At 52.5% G+C, this 18,540-nt stretch overlaps 2 protein-coding genes across 2 annotated transcripts; both read left to right on the top strand.

Moving 5' to 3' along the window:
• The first annotated feature begins 1,532 nt into the window (after nt 1–1,532).
• Nucleotides 1,533–5,568, top strand: LOC101709013 (neutrophil gelatinase-associated lipocalin-like). Its single transcript, XM_004849259.2, has 7 exons — nt 1,533–1,721; nt 2,127–2,257; nt 3,668–3,747; nt 3,929–4,045; nt 4,408–4,509; nt 5,219–5,245; nt 5,373–5,568. Exons 1-6 carry the CDS (start codon nt 1,584–1,586, stop codon nt 5,236–5,238), a joined length of 588 nt encoding a protein of 195 aa, XP_004849316.2. The 5' UTR covers nt 1,533–1,583; the 3' UTR covers nt 5,239–5,245; nt 5,373–5,568.
• Nucleotides 5,569–10,379: 4,811 nt separating this feature from the next.
• LOC101703972 (neutrophil gelatinase-associated lipocalin-like) lies at nt 10,380–13,868 on the top strand. The gene is made up of 6 exons (XM_004849607.3): nt 10,380–10,517; nt 10,865–11,001; nt 12,277–12,356; nt 12,537–12,656; nt 13,019–13,120; nt 13,846–13,868. Exons 1-6 carry the CDS (start codon nt 10,380–10,382, stop codon nt 13,866–13,868), a joined length of 600 nt encoding a protein of 199 aa, XP_004849664.3.
• The last annotated feature ends 4,672 nt before the right edge of the window (nt 13,869–18,540 follow it).

The following is an 18,540-nucleotide window of genomic DNA, read 5'->3' as shown; positions in this document are numbered from 1 at the left end:
ACCAGGTTCTGGGTCTTTGCTTTCTGGGCTCCCAGGAGAACACAATTGCCCAAAGGTTTCCTGCTGTCCTGTCTGCTCCAGCAAATGAGGCAGAGGTATGGGGAAGGAGAGGTGTTCAAGGTATCATACCCCGATTTAGAGCCTGGCCTGAGACTCCTGAGGGGGACAGGATCTGGGCTCAGTGCATTCAGAGCAGACAACTTGCCCTTCCATGTCCAGAAGGTTCACTGTCAGCTGCAATGATATTCCCTGACCTTTACAAGCTCCAAAATGAGGCACAAGGCCTATAGGAGAGTGTAGGGAATAGGGAAAGTGGATGTTAACAGAACCACTGCTATGGCCCTGATCTCCTATGAGCCACAACTGGACAAGGCAAATTAAAGAATGAAGACAAGAAATAAGACTTAGAGAAGAACCTGGGTTCTGGGTCTGATCAATGCTTCTCTGGGCAAAAAAGACAATGGCACCCTGAGCTTGCCACTGTTTATTGGGTTCATAGGGAGTATCAGATGACTCAGAGAGCAGTGATAATCCTAAATTGACAAGGATCTTATAATTGGAGGAGGTATCAGATGTCTTGGAGAGTGGCAGTAATCCTAGGGCCATGAGGATCTTATGCTGATGAGGATCTTATGTTGATGAGGATCATAAGATGAGCAAAATGTTCTTACAACAGTTGGTGGGATAAGTTAAGCTGAAAAAAAAATTGTCCTTCCCCAGGTGCATCATTTCTACTCAGTTTTCAAAGAACTAGGATGTCTTCAGCTGATGTAATCCAGCTCTTGAGTGTCACAGCACATGAGACCAGTGTGGTCTCAGCTGCGACCAGAGTCAAAAATGGAGTTATGTTTAGGCACGTCTTAGCCAGCCTATAGGCAAGAAGACTACGACTAATCATAATTTAATTGTGAAATGATTTTTTTCCCAAAATTATGTAGAATGGCTCCTGATAGGAGGGAACACACTGCTTTCTTTTCCTCTGTTCCTTATTTTTTGTTTGCTTATTGTTTTAAGACAGGATCACCCTCTGTATTTTAGGCTAGTCTGGCCTTGACACGCTGGCTATCTTCCTGTCTCAGTCTCTTGAATATTTGGTTTGTAGGCAAGAGTCACCACACCTGGCGTATTACTTGCTTTTTGTGGGTAACGTAAGTTAATATTGCCCCCCACTACCACCACATACATACTGAGCTAGGGTGAGATATGGAAACTTGTTTGAATTCTAGCTGCTGATACACAGACAGGGCCAATCAGATAAAGGGAAGAAGCACATCAAGCTCACAGAGAGAGCTCCTCTCTGTGACATATTGTGGAGGTGTATGTATGTTCTTTCTGTCTTTTGTCACTTTGCTGGGGTTTTTTAACCTTGCACAATCCTCACCAGAGCAGGAGGGGGCATCCTGCCACGTGCTTCTGAAGAAGTTGCTACCAATTAGGTCACTGTTGCAGGATTTAGCAATGGACAAATCAGCCCAACCTGGGCCAGAGGTACTCTGTAGACCATAAATAGTTCCCCTAGGTTGACCTCCTCACTCTCCTCCGCCTCCTCTAAAACCTGCCAGCCCAGAAACTGCTCAGAAACAATGGCCATAGGTCTCCTGTGTATTGGCCTCATTCTGATGGGGTCCCTGAAGACTCAAGCCCATTACTCCCCACTGAAAAGGATCCAGAACTTAATTCTAAGCAAGGTACCCTTGCAGCCAGACTTCCAGGATGAAAAGGTAGGGTTCTAGGAAGGCAGCTACAGGGAGGGCTCAAAAGATGGTGCCTGTAGGAATAGATCCGGGAAGAGGTAAATGGACTCAGGGGCAATGTTCAGTGGGAGGACTCAGGGAGCTCAGGTCCTGTGCATGTTTGGTGGGGACATCTTCAGTCCCTCCTCACCAACAAAAAAAAATGACATTCTTTAATGCTCTCTGGCCTCTTACCAGGGCCACCTCATACCTGACAACTCGGGGCTCACTCCTCTTCCAGGGTCCATCCTGGCCCTGGAGGAACCAAGTTCCTGTCAGCTCCTCAGAGCAGCTGATTCATGGACCCTGCAGCACAGAGGTCCCAGCAGGAACAGCATGGGAGGGGTGGCTCTGGGGACATCCCTTAGCTTGGACTGTCATCCCTCCTTGTAGTTCCAAGGAAAGTGGTTTGTCGTTGGTGGGGCAGACAACAGAATTCCAAAGGAAGGCAAACCAGCCATGAACAGAATCACCTATGAGCTTGAAGATGACCACAGCTTCAATGTCACCTCCACTTGGGTCAAGTAAGTGACTAACTCCTGGGTGTCTGAGAGGCAGACATGTGTCATAACCAAGGACTTTGCAAAATGAGGGAAACTGTTGTTCATCTCACTGCTTTGCACTGAATCTTTTCCCTTCTGTTCCTTTGTCTCTTCTACTCTTCCTTTTTCCCCTTTGCTTTCCTTCTATTGCTCCCTCTGCCTCCCACACTTCCTCCTTCCATTCCATTAAAATTCATGGGTGGCTGAGGCACAGACAAACATAGGAGAAAGCAAGAAGGAGAGTAGGGTGTCCCAGAGGGGAGGAGGGACACTGAACCCAGAAAGGGACCTCACCCAAGGCTTCTATATAAGGTTTATAGTAAAGTAACCTTAAAGGAGCCAACATGCCTGTAATCCTATCAAGCTCAGCTCAATAGGCTGAGGCAGGAGAATCACAAGTTTGAATCCAGCTTGGGAAATGAAAGGAGACCCTGCCTGAAAATGAAAAGTAAAACCAGGGTGATTGATGTAACTCGATCTGTTTAATCCCTTACTGTTATCACTACAACCTTCACCACCATATAGAAAAAGAAGGTACATGGGTCGCCTTAGAGGCTGGTGGACTCTGAGTCAGAGAGTCTCACATTAGGAGGCAGCAGAGCAGCCAGCCAGCAGCGTGGTCACTTGAGCAGCAGCTGATGAACAGCCATGAGTAGAGCACTCCAGGCCAGTCTCTGGGGCAGCACACAGTGAGCCAGGGCTGGGCCAGGGGTGTGTGTTAAAGGGCCAGGATCAGTGCACAGCTGCTGCAGGGAGGTGGCAAAACCCCTCACAGTAAGGCCCAGCAGTCACATGCAGGAGATGACAGTGGGGCAGATGAGGACACAGTGGGGGAGTCCACGGGCTCCTTGATCAGCAGTGAATTCTGGCACTGGCCACTGATTGGATGGCAGTCGAAGCATTTGAGGACTGAGGGGCATGTGAAGAAAGGTTTACGGGCTCTGTTGATACAGTGCTTGAGTAAATTTGACCCGGGTGATAGGTCATTTTGGGCTGAAGGGCTAAGGCAATGCTTGGCATGCAATAAACTGTAAGCTTGGAGAAAATTGCCAGGAGAAGGGAGCAAAAGGATAAAAGAACAGAGCCTGAGGTCTGCGTGAAGGACAGGCTGCACCAAGGAGGCAGCAGGGGAGACAGGGAGTGAAGACAGTGGAAGTTAAAGGAGGGTTGAGTGGACCCCACCTCACACCAGGCAGAGGCTCAGAGGGAAAGGCTCAGGGCCATGGGTGTGGGCAATGTGGGGCCCCTGCCGTGGTGGGGGACAGGCAGGCATGGGCTGGGCTGCAAATGGACCTCAGAATCCTGCTGCAGCCCGGGCCCAACTTCATGCAGCCCAGGGGCACCAAGACTGCGTCTTCTCTGTTCACCTCCCGCCTTCTCTCACTCCCACAGCGACCAGGGCTGTGATCACTGGAGCAGCACTGTAGTCCCAAGTGGGCAGCCTGGCCAGTTCACCATGGCCAATATCACAAGTGAGTCCTGAGTGAGGGTGCTCTGGGGTTGGAATTTGTGGGGCAGAGTGCTCTGGAAGAGCACAGCCCTCCCTACCCTCCCTACAGGTGCCATGCCCTGGGGAGAAGCCCCTGCTAGCTGGCTGGGAAGGAAGGGGCAGTCTCTTCTGGAAAGGATGACCCCTTGTTTAACATACTGCAGGTTTCAGTGGAGTACAGAACTTCATCATGAGAGTGGTAGCCACTGACTACAATCAGTTCGCCATCGTGTTCTACAGGATAGTCCAAGATGGGGTGCAATCGGTGGCCACCCTTTTAGGTGGGTTATTATTCCATCCCCCAGCCCCACCCAGGGACCTGGGTCCTGGTCAGAATAGCAGGAGGGAGCTCCCATCCTGAAAATCAAAGTCTCCTCTAGTTCACGCATCTCTTTTGGGGAAGAGGTCTTTTACTGACCTTTCATGAGAAAGAGGTCTGAGGCATCCTTCACTCATGCAACAGTGTTTATGTAGTGCAGAGGGGTGGTGGCCCATACCTGTCATGACAGCACTGGGTAGGCTCAGGCAGGAGGATTGCAAGTTTAAGGCCAGCTTCAACGACATAGCAAGACGCTATCTGAAAAAAAAGGAAATAAATTACAAAGTTCTTTCTGCTCCCCCACCACCATAATCTTGGCCACAGGGAGGACCACGGAGCTGAACCCTGAACTGAGGAAGCGCTTTGTCAACTTTGCCATGACTCTAGGCTTCACTGATGAAAACATCTTCTTCTCTGACCCCATGGGTAATGTCTAGCTGGGGAAGGGGAAGGGGATGCGGGGTCTGTCCAGGCCTGATGCTGCCCCACCAGGAAGAGGGGAGAGGAGAAACTCAGTCTCCTGGTCCAGTCACTGGAGGAAAGGTGGCTCCTACCTTTGGTTCTGTGAGCCCCAAGTCTTCTGTGCACAAATGCTCCCCCTGATAGTTTAGCCAAGTCATCCATAGGTGAGGATTTTAGGCCTGTGTCCCAGTTTGCAAGTCTCACTTTCTTGGGCCACCTCCTCTCCATGCTTGGGTCTTACTGTCCTGGGCGCTCTCCACCTTCCCCCGGGGCTTGCTGATTACTGACATAGAGATGTCTTTTGTGTGAAGTGTATTGGCATGGGCTGGGGTCTCTACCTGGGCCACACAGGGCCACTGGCTGAGGACCTGCCAGGCCCACCACACAAACAGGCCAGAGGCCTTTGTGGCAGAGCAGCTATGGAGCACAGCCCTTGGGTTGCCGGTCCCCAGGCCCTGAATTCAGGGAATCCCCAGATCCTTTTCAGCTGGGCCAGGCTGTGCCTGAGGCAGCCAAGGGCCATGCAGGTATCCTAGCATGGAGATATCAGGCAAAGACACACACACACACACACACACACACACACACACACACACGCACGCTAACACATGTACACATGCATTCGTGTGCACGTGCAGAGCACTGCCTGATCTGATGTTCTTCCTCCCCACAGAGAAGTGCATGGATGTCTGAATGGCAAGTGAGTGTGGCTGGGCAGGGGCTGATGGGAGGCCAGGGCAGGGTGGCTGGGGGTCTCCTGCATGCCTTTCTCCTCCCTTTCCCTGACTGCAAACCCCAGCCGTCTTTACTCTGCTGTCTCCTCTCAGGTGCCTTCCGTCTCTGCAACCCATGTTACTCCTGTCACCTCTGCCCAAGGTGCCCTCCGTCTGCAATACCAACAACAATGCCAGTGAGAGAGCGGGAAGACTCTTCTTACAGTGCAGTGCTGCCCTCCCATCTCCCAAAATGGCTGCCACTGAAGGCCTCCACTTTTTCTGTTAAATAAACAGTTGTTTCCAGGAATCCAAGGGTGTGCTCCTCGTATGCTGGGCTGTGGTTTGAGAGAATGACAAAGAGTGGGTCCAACAGCATCACCGCCAGGGTCTGCTGTCCCCAGACCCCAGCAGGAGGTTAGGGTGCAGAGACAAGTGACGAGGCAAAGAATCCCAGGCTCCCTGCCACCATTGTTGCCACTGGCTGCCCTATGTGTGTTGCGGGCAGAATGATGCTTCGCTCACTCCTGCTTTGGCTGGGCGCTCCCAGCCCCCAGCCATCTCCAGAGCAGCCTATGGGGCATGTCCTGTCCAACATAAGCACTTGTGGAGCCGTATTTCAGGCCCATACTTGGCCACCGGAAATAGGTGCTATAGCAGCAGCCCCACCAGGCCTGGGGAGGAGGATGGCCCTGGTGGGGTGTAAGGGACACCTACCCACTGCTTACCAGAGTCCTGTGGATAATGGGTGTTGGTGGGGAGACAGGAGGGTGCATGGTGGGTGAGACAGAGACAGAGGCCTATTCCAGGCCACAGGTCAGTATGGTTGGATCCCTGCTGCTCTGACAGAAACCAGAGGACCAGATTCCTGAAATTTGACCCCAGCAGTTGGAGACCATGCCCATGGTAACCCCATTCATGGTGCTGCCTTAAGCAGGATGATGTCCAGACCCCTGAGGGTGCATTCTGAAGCCAGCACAGGGCCGGGGAGGTCAGGAATATACTGCCCAGAACACAGCCTGCTGGGAGCAGACTCACATGCCTGGGCCTGTGTCTGTTCTGAAGCCCCAGTCCCCTACTGCCAGCATCCGTTGCTCCTCCAGCTGGGCACAACATGCAGGAACCTCTCCTGCCTCTTCTTCCCTTATAAAGGAAGGAACCAGATTGGGTGTGGTTCTGGAGGACCCTGGCTTCCCACCCAACACACACATACATTCACCCTTCATCCTGGCCAGGGGAGAGGGAGATTCCCAAGCAATCACATCACCCACTTCAGCACCCCTGAAAGCAGGTCAGGCCTGAGACCCAGAGCCACCAGATGGGGTCAGAAATCTGAGCCATACCCCAGGAAGAGACCAGTTTGGTGTCACTTTGGATTCTGACTTGGGATGGGTACTGTGTCTGACCCAGAGTAGGTTCAGGCTGAGCGGGACACTTGAGGGGCTAATGGCCACAGACCCCGTAGCTGGCCAAAGGGACAGAACCTTCATCCTGCGCACTTGGCCTTTGGGATCCCCTTGGGCCATGGATCCAGCCTCTCATCTTGGCCCAAGCAAGGAAACTTCCCATAATTCCTTGCTTCTTCAGGGTCTTTCAGGATCAAACCTTCTGGGACAAACAGGGCTTTGTGTTACCCTTCCGGGTGGCTGGAGGCATGAGTTTCCTTGACCATGGTAACCAGTGGCCACAAACCACCAGCTAAGACAGCGTTTGTGTATTCTTCTCTGGTTCTGGGAGCGAGGTTTGAACCAGCGTCCCTGGGCTGAGACCGCAGTCTGCAGGACTGTGTCCCTGTGGGTCCCTGGGGAAGAATCCACTTTCCTGCCTTTTCCAGCCTCTGAAGCTGAATTCCATGCACTGCTTCACTGGCAGCTGCTTTGTGCTCCTTCACAGATGCAGCGTAGCATCAATAAACCCTTGTTCTTCCTTGATCCTCTCACTTTCAGGCCAGGACAGTCAGAGGACCTGGATAGGACAGCTTTCTTTGAAATTCTTCTGCACAACTTTTGTGATCTCCACTGCTACTCCACCTGGGTAATGGAGAAGAATGCAGGGCTGCTCAAGGACAAGCAGGTGGTGCCCCTTATAGCAGGCTTGGTGATCCACTAACTCCCTACCTTTCTGTCACCACCTAGGACATACACCAGGGACTGGCCCCCAGGCTGAGGATGCCCACACCCTTGGGCAACCAGTGGGTGATCAGGACACTGCTGCAGCCATAGGACTTCTTGACCACTAGAGCTACAGGGTTCCCAGGAAGTGAGCCCCTGATCTTTGAAACGTGGGCCAGAATTTCACCTGGACACCTGGGCAGGTTCCCACCTCTGGGTGTCATCCAGGAGTGAGCTTGTTGCTACGGTGACACTGTGCATGCCTCCCTTTCCTGGTCAGCACATGGGTCAGGGAGTGAAGGCAGCTGGCCAACCTTATCCTGAAGGATTCTCTCATGAGCACACCAAGCATACTGCCTGGCTCAAAGACCCCTCCATGTCCACTGCAGCACTCACAAGAGAGAGGGATCGAGTCTTTGCCTTATAGAGACCACAACACACACTCCTGGAGGCACTTGTGACAGTCAGAACACGGGTAACCTCACACCCCTCCCTGCCTCTGCCCAGTCATGGGACTCTGCCTAACAGAAACCATCCCTACTGCTCGGACAAGGCTCCAGTCTGAGGTGCCTCCCACGCGTGCACAGGTATCACCACTGAGAGCTCTAAGAGAAGCATGGAAGAGCAGGGAGGGAAGCTCAGGACAAGCTCACTGTGCATGGTCGCTGCTTCAGCTGCAGGAAGTGGGTGAGTTAGGCAAGAGAGCCCAGTTCCGGGTTCTGTGAACAGGAGTTTCCCAAAGCCAGAGGAGGCCTTGGAAACCACATGTCTGATTTTCCTTGGGTGGGGAGGTGACAGAGGGACGACAAGACAGAATATAGTTCCAGGGTGTCCTGTCCCTCTTCCAACTTCTCTGGGGCTTGGAAGCCCAGGATGACCTCACCCAGCTCCCCAGAGAAGGGCAGGGCTCTAGGATGGAAGGATTTCAGCAGTTTGCCTGTGCTGAGTGTGGGGCCCAGATTGGGTGGGATCAGAGTTTTACTCAAAGGTATCTAGGGTAGGGGAAGCAGAGCTGGGGTGTCATGAGTGCCCCCTCCCATGGGTCATGCCTGGGATGGCAGCCTGCCATCCACCTTTACCTCTCTTCCTTGGGGCCTGTTTACATCTGCTGCTTCCACCTTCCATCCCACCCTGGCTCTGGCACGACTGATTCCTTGTTCCATCCAAGTGCTGCCCCCAGGTGCCTAAATCCATTATTTCAGGCCCACCTGGCACCCGGGCATAATTGTGGAGGTGGTGTTAGTTGGTGAGGGAATGGCTTCAAGGAAGCAGGTGACACAAGAGGGCTCCTGGGACAAACTTGGCTTTTCTAAAGATGCCCTCCTAGGAAGGTGAATAAAGGCAAGGGTAGGGACATGGAATCATCTGATGAGGCTTCCACAACCCAGCCCTGAGTGGTCCCAAGTAGCCCTGGAGCTGTCTTGGAGGTGCAGAGCCAGCGAACTGAGGCAGCTTCAGGGACATGCTGTTTGGGATTTGCTCCAGTGACTTCCTTCAGCCCCTAAGGAGAGAAGGCTCTGAAAGCAACCAAGCACAGTTTGGCTGGCACCACTCAGCAGAAGGCACTGGGCTGGTACCTGGCCCCTTCTATAGACACCTCTTTCCTGGGAGGTTGGCTTCTCCTAGAGCCACTGTAATAAGTTACCACAAGCTACTACCTTGAAATAGCATACATGTATTCTCTTCTGGTTCTGGAAGCCAAAGATTGAGCTGGGACCATAGTACCCAGAGCTGGGCTCCCTGGGTGTTACTAGTGTAACATCCAGTTCCCTACCATTTCCAGCTTCTGAAGCTGCCTTCCATGCATTACTTGGCCTGCAGTCCCTTCCTCCTCCCTCAAAGATGCAGTGGGGCATCAACAAACACCTTTTCGGCTTGGCTTCTCACCTTAGTCAGCTGACCTGGATGAGACACTTTTCTCTGAAAGCACTGGACACCAATTTTGTGGCCCCTACTACCTTTCTCCCTAAGTATGGGGAGAGGGAGAGCTGCATGAGTGTCAGGCAGATGTGGCCTGTAATGAAGGTAGATGCCTGCCTCCTATGTTCTCCCCATGGTCACTGTCAGGGCTCCACTGTCAGCCGTCACTGCAGCCTCATCTTTCAGCTCTTTCAAGAAGCCCAATCTATGGCTCCTGTACCTGGCTCTGGGCTCCTGCCTACAGGGCTCACAGAAGTGGGCAATTCCTCGAGGCCTCCCTGTTGTCCTATCTACTCCTGCAAATGGGGGCCGAGGTGCAGGGCAGGTGCAGAGCCCAAGGCATCGCAATCTGTTCCTGGGCCTGTGAGCGTCAGGGTGGGCTCACTGGGCCTAGAGCAGGCATCCTGTCTTTCTCTGTGCAGACTGTCTGCTGTCAGCTGCCTGCCATTTCCTGACCTTAAAAGATCCAGAATGAAGCACAGGAACTATACGTATGAACACATTTTGCTTTCCTTTTTTCTTTTCTTTCGTTTTTTTCAGGAGACTGGCTCTCCCTCTATATGATATTCTGATTTGGAACTCACTGCATCAGCCAGGCTGATCTCAAAATGCCAGCAATGCTCCTGTCTCCTTCATGCCTACCTTGTTCTTTGCTCTCTGTGGGTACGCCGAATTGACACTGTGATGCTCACATCTACACCCAGGGCTCACGGGGTCAGGCATGAGAGCTTGTCAAGAATTCTAGCTGCTAACCTGTAGGCAGGGACAATCAAACGAAGGGAAGAGGCACGGTGAGGACCCAGATAGAGACCTTGTCTATGACACACTGGAGGTCTGTGCATGGCCCTCCTGTCTCATTCCGTCTTGCCCTTTCACACCTTGCACAATCCTGATGGGAGGGTTATTTTCATGTATTTCTGAAGGTGTTGCTGTCAATTGGGTCATAATTCTGAGATTTAGGAAAGGATGAATCAGCCCACCCCTGTGGGTGGGAACAGAGTGGTGATCATAAATGTTTCCCTCTGGTTGACCTCCTCAGTTCTGCTAGCTCTTCTTCAACGCCTGGAAGCCCAGAACCTGCTCTGAAGCCATGGCCCTGGGTCTCCTGTGGCTGGGCCTCATCCTGCTGGGGGCCCTGCAGACCCAAGCCCAGGACATACCTTCATTCTGGATCCCAGTGCCACCTTTGAGCCAGATCCCCCTGCAGCCAGACTTCCAGGATGACCGGGTAAGGGCAACTGCAGGGAGGGCCCAGAGCACAGGAGCAGAGCAAGGGAGAGGCCAATGGCCTCTAGAGCACTGCTGAGTGGGAGCACCCAGGGAATCCAGTCCTCTTCATGTTTGGTTGTTTGTTCATGTTTCTTGTCCCTCACCAAAAAGAAAAAGGGGTTCTGCGAGCCATGCCCCTAGAAATTCAGGGCTAACTCCTCACATGTGGTCCCTCTTGGACCTGGAAGACCCAAGCCCCTTCCAGTTGCTCAGGGCAGCCCATTCTCAGAGGTACCAGAAGGGCCGATGTGGGAGGGGTGGCTCTGGACACATCCCTGAGTTCTGCCTGTCATGAGCCCTCTGCAGTTCCAGGGGCACTGGTATCCCATAGGCTGGGCACAGAACACAATTTGGAATGAAAGCCTAAGCCAAGGACTCAAGTTAAACTCCACCTATGAGCTGAAAGATGACCACAGCTACAATGTCAATGCCACCTGGTTCAGGTAAAGCCACAACCTCCTGAGGTTCTGACAGGTAACCCTATGCTTAGCTAAATGAAAGAAACTGTCCTTCATCTCACTGTTCTGTGTTTAATCAGTCTGCGTCCCTTCCTCCTCTTGTTTGCCTTATCCTCCCTTCTTACCTTTTTCTCTCCTTCTATTTCTCCCTTCTTTGCTTCCTCCCACTCTTCCCCCCTCAATGCCATCAATATTAATAGATGATTACAACAAAAATGAACACACTCTGGAGAAAAGAAGACAGAGGTGTCAGAGGCACCACCCAGGGCAGGAAAGTGACTTTAAAGGACTCACCCTACCTACCACCCTGCCAGGCTCAGCTCCAGGGGCTGGGTCAGATGCATCACAAGTTTGAATTCAGCCTGGGCAACTTTAGGAGATCCAGTCTCAAAATGAAAAGTAAAATCAGGGCTATGGATGTAGCCCAGTACCACTACCATCACTACTGTTACCACCATTAAAAGGAGGAGGCACAGGGGTCACAGCAGGGGCTGGTGTACTCTGAGTCAGACAGTCTCGCCTTAGGAGGCAGCAAATCAGCCAGCCATCATCAGCATGGCCACCTGAGCAGGGGCTGAGGAGCAGCCGGGAGGGGAGCGCTCCTAGACCAATCTCTGAGGCATCATGCCCTGAACCAGGCAGAATCTTGGCACAGATGCTGTAGGGAGATGCACAAAACTCCCAGTGTACCGGTGGGAAGTTGCAGGACAGAGATGACTGTCATCCAACTACAGTGATTTCTGGCATGGGCCACAGATTGGATTGCAATTGGAGTATTTGAGGGGCACAGGAAGGAGGGTTTAGGAACCTGGGTCTAGAGTGCAGGGGTGGGCTGGACTCAAGGGAGAGGTCAATATTGTCTCAAAGTACAGGGCAGTGCTTGGTGTGGAGCAGACTGGAAGTTCTGTGGAAATTGCCGAGAGGTAGAAAAGTGGGGCAGCAAGGTAAGAGCTGGGCTCAGGGCCTGGAGTCTGTGTGTGGGACAGGCTGCTCCGGGGAGGCTGCGAAGGAGTCAGTGAGTGCTGGAGGGAGGGTCAGAGGGCACCCACAGCAGACCAGCCAGAGGCTCAGAAGGGAAGCCCCAGGGCTGTGGTTGTGGGCCAGGCAGGCCCCCTGCCATGGAGGGGTTAGGCTCTCATGGGCTGGGCTGGGCCATGGTCTCAGAATCCTGCTGTAGCCCTGGGCCAACTTAACACAGCCCGGGGGCCCAAGCCTGTGTTTTCTCCCTGCTCACGCCTGCTCCATGTCTCATTCTCACAGTGACAAGGGCTGTTATCACAAGAGCAGCACTATAGTCCCAAGTGACCAACCTGGACAGTTCACCCTGGGCAATCTGGCAGGTGAGTCCTGAGTGAGAGGGTCCTTGGGGTTGGGGGTTGGGAGCCAAAGTCCTTCCAAAAGGGCACAGGCCTGCCTTCACCTCCACACAGATTCTCTCTGTAGGGAGACAGGCCGGGGAGGAAGGGGACTGTCACTTCCTCTTGGTCAGGAAGGGACGCCCCCTTGGCATCTACATGCAGGTTTTGAAGGATTACAGCACTACACCATGAGAGTGGTAGCCACCGACTACAATCAGTTTGCCATGGTATTCTACAAGTTGATTTTCAACAACACGGAGTACTTTGAACTCATTCTCTATGGCGAGTTGTCACCCCATCCTCTCATGGACCTGCTTCCCGGTCATTCCAGTGGGAGGGGCCCCAATCCCCCAAGAGCCCCAAGTCTTCTCTGGTTCAAGCCCCCATCTTAGGGAGGAAGTCTTTCCACAGAGCCTCCCTGGGAAAGCAGTCTGAGGTCTCATTCATTCATTCATTCAGCTGTGCTTATATAGAGAGGCAGGGGCGGTGGCCCACACCTGTTGTTACAGCACTGGGTAGGCTGAAGCAGGGGGAATTGAGAGTTTAAGGCCAGCCTGAACTATATAATGAGATATCATGTCAAAAATCATAATATAAATTACAGAATTCTCTGTATTGCCCACTTTCCACCATCTTGGCCACAGGGAGGGCCAAGGAGTTGAGCCCTGAAGTGGAGGACCACTTCTTCAACTTTGCCAGATCTCTGGGTCTCTCTGATGACTACATCTTCTTCATTGAGCACATGGGTAATGGACGTTTGGGATGGGGAAAGGGGATGTGGTTCTGTCCAGGCCTGATGCTGCCCTACAAGGAAAAAGGGAGAGGAGAGACTCAGTATCCTAGTCCTGTCTCTGAAGAGATGGTGGCTTCCACCTTGTGGTCTCTGGGACTCTAGCCCGAAGTGCTTCCCCTGACAGTCTAGCCAAGGCCTGGTCAGATGAAAATTTTAGGCCCAGGCCCAAGTCTCCCCAGTCTCATTTTCCTGGTCCACCTCATCTCCATAGCATGGGCTTTGCTCTTCTGAGCCACCTCTTCTCCATATCTTGGGTTTGGTCATGTCCCACTTGTCCTGGGGCTTGGTCCTTCCTGATATGGGGGTGTCTTTACTTTCAAGTGGCCACCTCTGGGCAGGGGGCTCCACTCAGGCTATGAATGGCCACTGGCTGAGTAGCTGCCATGGCCAACAGGTAAACAAGCTGAGTCCTTTATGCCCCAGCAGCTGTGAGCCCCAGCCCTTTGACTTCCCCTTCTCTATACTTTGAATTCATGGAAGCCTCAGGTCTTCTTCAGCTGGGCCAAGCTGGAACTGAGGCAGTCAGAGGCAGTGCAGTAGTCCTGGGACCGAGATCCATCCTCTCTCTCTCTCTCTCTCTCTCTCTCTCTCTCTCTCTCTCTCTCTCTCTCTCTCTCCCACATAAACAACAACAACAAACACGCACACACATACCTGTCTTCTCTCTCTCCCCCACAGAGAATCAGTGCATCGATGACTGAACATGCAGTAAGTATGGCTGTGCAGAGGGCTGATGCAAGGCCAGGGCAGGGTGGGCTGGGGGTCTCCGGGCTGCCTTTGTTCCTCCTGACCCCTGGCTGCAGACCCCAGCCATCTTTACCCTGCTGTTCCCTCTCAGCTGCCTCCTGTCTCTCCACCCCATGGTCTTCCTGTCTTTTCAGCCCAAGGTGCCATCTGGCTGCAGCATGAACCACAGTGCTAGTGAGAGAGCTGGAGGACCCTTCTTACAGCACAGTGCTACCCCCCGACCTCTCCAAATGCCAATCCACTGATGGAGCCCACTTTTTCTTCTAAATAAACACTGGCTTCCAAGACTCCAGGGGTGTGCTCTCTGTGCACTGGGCCATGAGGTTTGGAAAAGACAAAAGGTGGGCTCAACTAGCATCCCTCCCAAGGCCCACTGTCCCCAGAACTCAGACTAACGTTAGGGTGCAGAGACAAGTCACAAGGCTAGGAATTCCAGGCTCTCTGGCAACCATCATGGCCACTGACTGCCCCGAGTGTGTCCTGGGCAGAACAATGCTGTGCTCGTCCCTGCTTTGAGTGAACGCTCCTAGTCACAGCCCCAAGCTCATTGTCAGAGCAGCCTAAAAGAGAGGCACTTATTAGCCCACAGCTCTTGGCCACACTCAGCCATCGGCAACAGGTCCTACAGTAGCAGCCCTGTCAGGGCTGAGAAGAAGGAGGGTCCTGGAAGGATGTAAGGGGAAAACCCTTGCAGCTCACCAGGATCTTGTGTATCCTGGGTGATACTGAACTAGATAGGAAGTTTCATGGTGACTGAGGCTGGAGACCTATTCAAGGCAGGGGGTGGGCAAAGGTGGGCCACTGCCTTCACCAGGGACCTGTGGATCTAGTGCTCACCAATTCACCCTACCACGGGGGAACCATGCCCATACTAACCCTATTCAGACTGCTGCCCCCACCAGGCTGATGCCCGGACCACTTGGGCTACATTCTGAAGCCAGGGCAGGGACAGGAGGAAGCCTCCTGGGAGAAGACTCATACAGCTCGGCCTGTGGCTGGCCTGAATGGCTCCAGTCCTCACACTGGCAGCCTTGGCTGCCCCTCCATCTGGGCTCAACACACAGGAATCCCTCCTGCCTCTTTCCCTTTGTCAAAGCAGCAGTCAGAATCAGTGCAGCATTGAAGAAGCCCGGCTTCCCAGCCAGACACACACATTACCACTTTCAACTTGGCTGGGGGACAAGGAGATTTCCAATCAATGACTGCCTCCACCTCAGCTCCCCAGGAAACAGGATTGGCCCAAGACACAAGCTGACCAGTGAGGGTTAGAAATCGGGCTCAGACTCCAGGATAAGACCTTTCTTGTGCCACTTGAGCTTCTAACTTGAAACAGTGACTGTGCCTGACCCAGAAAAGTTCCACGCTCAGAGGGAAACCTAGGATGTGCTGGCCGCAGCCCCACGAGCTTGCCAAAGACAGAATCTCCATCCTAAAACCTGGCCTTTGGGATCCTCTTTGGGCAGGTGATCTTGCTTCTAACCTTGGTCCAAGCAAAGTAGTTTCCCATTATCCCTTGCTCCTGCTGGGACTTTCAGGATCAAATTCTCAGAGCACAAATATTCCTTTGTGTTTCCTCCCTGGGCGACTGGAGGCATGAGTTTCCTATTGCCACTGAACAAGTTGCCACAAACCACCAGCTTATAAGTGCACCCATGTATTCACTTTGGATCTGGAGGCAAAAGTTTGAATCAATTTCTCTGGGTTGAGACCATAGTCCCCAGGGCTGTGATCCCTGGAGTTGGCTGGGGAAGAATCCATTTCTCCACCTTTTCCAGTTTCTCAGGTTACCTTCCCTGCATCTCTTGGCTTGTAGTCACTTTCTACTTCTTGAAAGATCCAGTGTAGCATCAACACATCCCTGTCCTGCATGGGTCCTCACTTGGAGGTAAGAACAGCCAGCTGACCTAGATGCGACAGCTTTTTGTGGTCCCCACTGCCACTCCACCTGGATGAGGGAGGAGAATGAAGGGCTTTTCCAGGGCAAGCTGGTGGCTGCCACTATAGCAGGCTTGGTGATCCACCACAACTCCACCTTCCTGTGACCACCTGAAATATATACTAAGGTGTGGCCCCTCCTGTGCTGATACGGCTGACCAATGGGAGACCAGGACACTGCTTAAGCCATGGGTCCTCCTGACCACTACAGCTACAGGAGCACCAGGAAGTGAGCTGCTATCTCCTGGCACATGGGCCTGCAATTCAGCTAACCTCTGCCCAGGATTACCCCTCAAATGCAAACTAGAAGTGAGCCTGTTGGCTGGCTGACATTGAGCACACCTGCCTTTCCTCACCAGAACATGGGTCAGGGTGTGATGGCAGCTGGACAACCTTATCCTGAGGGTTTCTCTGATTACCAGACACACAAAGCATGCTTTCTGGCTGGAAGATCACCATGTCTACTACAACAACAACAGGACGGGTGCAGAGAGTCCTTTCCATAGAAGACCGTGACATGCAATCCTGGAGGCACTTGAGAAGAGCCAGAATCAGGGAAAGCCTCGCACCTCTTCCTGTCTCTTCTCAGTTAAGCTCTGCCTCACAGGAACTGTCCCTACTGCTAGGTTGAAGGATACAGTCTGGACTGATTCCTGCCTGTGTACAGGTGTAGCCACTGAGAGCCCTAAGAGAAGCACCGAAGGCCAGGGAGGGAAGCTCAGGGCCAGGTAAGGATGGCTTACACTGTAAGAGATGTGGATGAGGTCACTGAGACAGCTTAGGTCAAGGGGTTGTGAAAAAGAGTCTCTCAAATCCACAGGAGGCCTAGAAAACTGCTTCTCTGGTCTTACTCAAGCAAAAGGGAGGCTACAGAAACAAGACGGCACAGAGTAGAGACCCAGGCTGCCTGCACATCCTCCAGGCTCTCTAGGCCTGGGCTGCCCAGCTGAGCCCAAGCCTTCACTGCCTGGGCTTCCAGTGTGGAAGCCTGGGGATGGCCCTGCCAAGATGCCCAAATTGGGATGGGGATAGGGAAAGGTGAGCAATAGGTGAATCCCTTTTGATGTGAGCAGCACCATCCACATCTTCTCCAGACCTGCCCTGAGCCCATCCTCTCTCTGATGCCTCACCAACCTCCTCCCTGACCCAGTCCTGATCCTACTCCAGCTGTCCTTTAAGGGCCAAGCAAGTGGGAACAGCCTCCTTTCCCTAGAGCCAGGTCAAGGGGCAGAAGGCTCCATCGGGTACGGAGCTGCTGTGGTTTGAATGTGTGTGTCCCCACCAAACCCAGAAGGTGGAATCTGAGAACCCAGTGATATTCTCAAGAGGTGGGGATGTTAGGAGGTGGTTAATTCAGCCCTTGTGAATAGGCCTAGTACTTTTACATAAAAGGGCTCCAGTAAGGAACTAGTTAGGGCCTTTTTGTTCTTCCATCTCTTCCCCATGTGACAACTCCTAGACGGTGCAAACTGAGAGGAACAGCCAAGACACCCAACCCATTGATCCCTTATGCATTTCCCAGCCTCTAGAACTGCAAGAAATAAATCTCTATACTTAGAGATAATACAGTCTGTGGCACTTTGTGTTAGAGCAGCAGAAACAAGCAGAGACAGCTGTGCACTGTTCTATTGCAGTGGGAACCACAAAGAACAGGTAGCTAGGACCCCACTTCTCACACAGAGGAAAGAATGGAGCCCCTGTTGAGGAAAGCCCAGATCCTGCCAGCCAAAAACCACCATTTTGGACTCAACATCTGTTACCACCTCTCTGGGTGTCTGACTCACACCTGACTCCACCCTCTTAGGATCTCACAGTAGGGACTAAATTTCCACACATGAAACCTTAGGGGACACTATAGCAGTCATCATGTCTCCTTAATCTTCTCTCGGATATGACAATTTCTCAGTCTTGGTTTTGATTGCCTTGATAGTATGGCATAAGACCTTGTAGGCTGTCCTTGAACTAGGTTGGGATAAAAGATAGATATCTATAATCAACAATTAGCCATTCTTTTTTTTCTCCCTCTTGTAAATATGTCCTTCCTTTGCTCCCTCATCATTCTACCTTTTAGATGAACTAAGGATCTGACATGGAGAGATCATCCTGGATTATCCAGTTGGGACCTGAATGTCATTTCAAGTGTGCTTCTGTGAGGCAGGGGAAAGGAGATTGAACACAGAAGGGAAAGCCACGAGAAGACAGAGGCAGAGATGGGAGTGATGGAGTCACAAGCCCATGAAGCTGGATGAGGCAAGGTCTATCCTTGAATCCTGCAGAAGCAACAAGGCCCCATCCACACCTTGATTCCTGCACAGTGAATTTCAGCTTTGGGGCTTTTGGCCTTTGCAATGTGCGTTTTTGAGCCACCATGGTGTAGCAGCTTGTTTAGTAATTTGATAATTTGAGAGTCTGATGTGTTGCATGTTGCAGACATTGTTGACAGCAGGCGATGTACCCTTAGGAAAGCTGCCATTGAGTGGACAAGGGTGTGGCTACCAGGGGACTTACGGATGTAGGGAGGAGGTGGCCCAAGACAGGGGACCACAGAAAATGGGATGAAGGGACTTGAATGAAGGGAGGTCAGCAGTATGGGAGGAAGTAGCATGGAGCAGGGGGTCTCAGTGCTCCCAGGAAGAAGTGGGCCAGCATAGGAGGGGCAATAGGGATGTGGGTAGAGGCTGGGGAGCCATG

This window comes from Heterocephalus glaber, unplaced genomic scaffold (genome assembly GCF_053883595.1).
Source record: "Heterocephalus glaber isolate CG9 unplaced genomic scaffold, H.glaber_assembly_v1.0 deba00001479, whole genome shotgun sequence".
NCBI classification, from domain to species: domain Eukaryota; kingdom Metazoa; phylum Chordata; class Mammalia; order Rodentia; family Bathyergidae; genus Heterocephalus; species Heterocephalus glaber.
Note: the sequence above shows the minus strand (reverse complement) of the source record. Positions and strands in the feature narration are given on the sequence as shown.

Excerpts from the sequence above, each read along its gene's own strand:
- LOC101709013 (XM_004849259.2), top strand. The coding sequence starts at position 1,584 with ATGGCCATAGGTCTCCTGTGTATTGGCCTCATTCTGATGGGGTCCCTG. Across the intron at positions 1,722-2,126 it reads CAGACTTCCAGGATGAAAAG|TTCCAAGGAAAGTGGTTTGT; the intron begins GTAGGGTTCTAG and ends CCCTCCTTGTAG. Across the intron at positions 4,510-5,218 it reads CTTCTTCTCTGACCCCATGG|AGAAGTGCATGGATGTCTGA; the intron begins GTAATGTCTAGC and ends TCCTCCCCACAG.
- LOC101703972 (XM_004849607.3), top strand. The coding sequence starts at position 10,380 with ATGGCCCTGGGTCTCCTGTGGCTGGGCCTCATCCTGCTGGGGGCCCTG. Across the intron at positions 10,518-10,864 it reads CAGACTTCCAGGATGACCGG|TTCCAGGGGCACTGGTATCC; the intron begins GTAAGGGCAACT and ends AGCCCTCTGCAG. Across the intron at positions 11,002-12,276 it reads GTCAATGCCACCTGGTTCAG|TGACAAGGGCTGTTATCACA; the intron begins GTAAAGCCACAA and ends TCATTCTCACAG.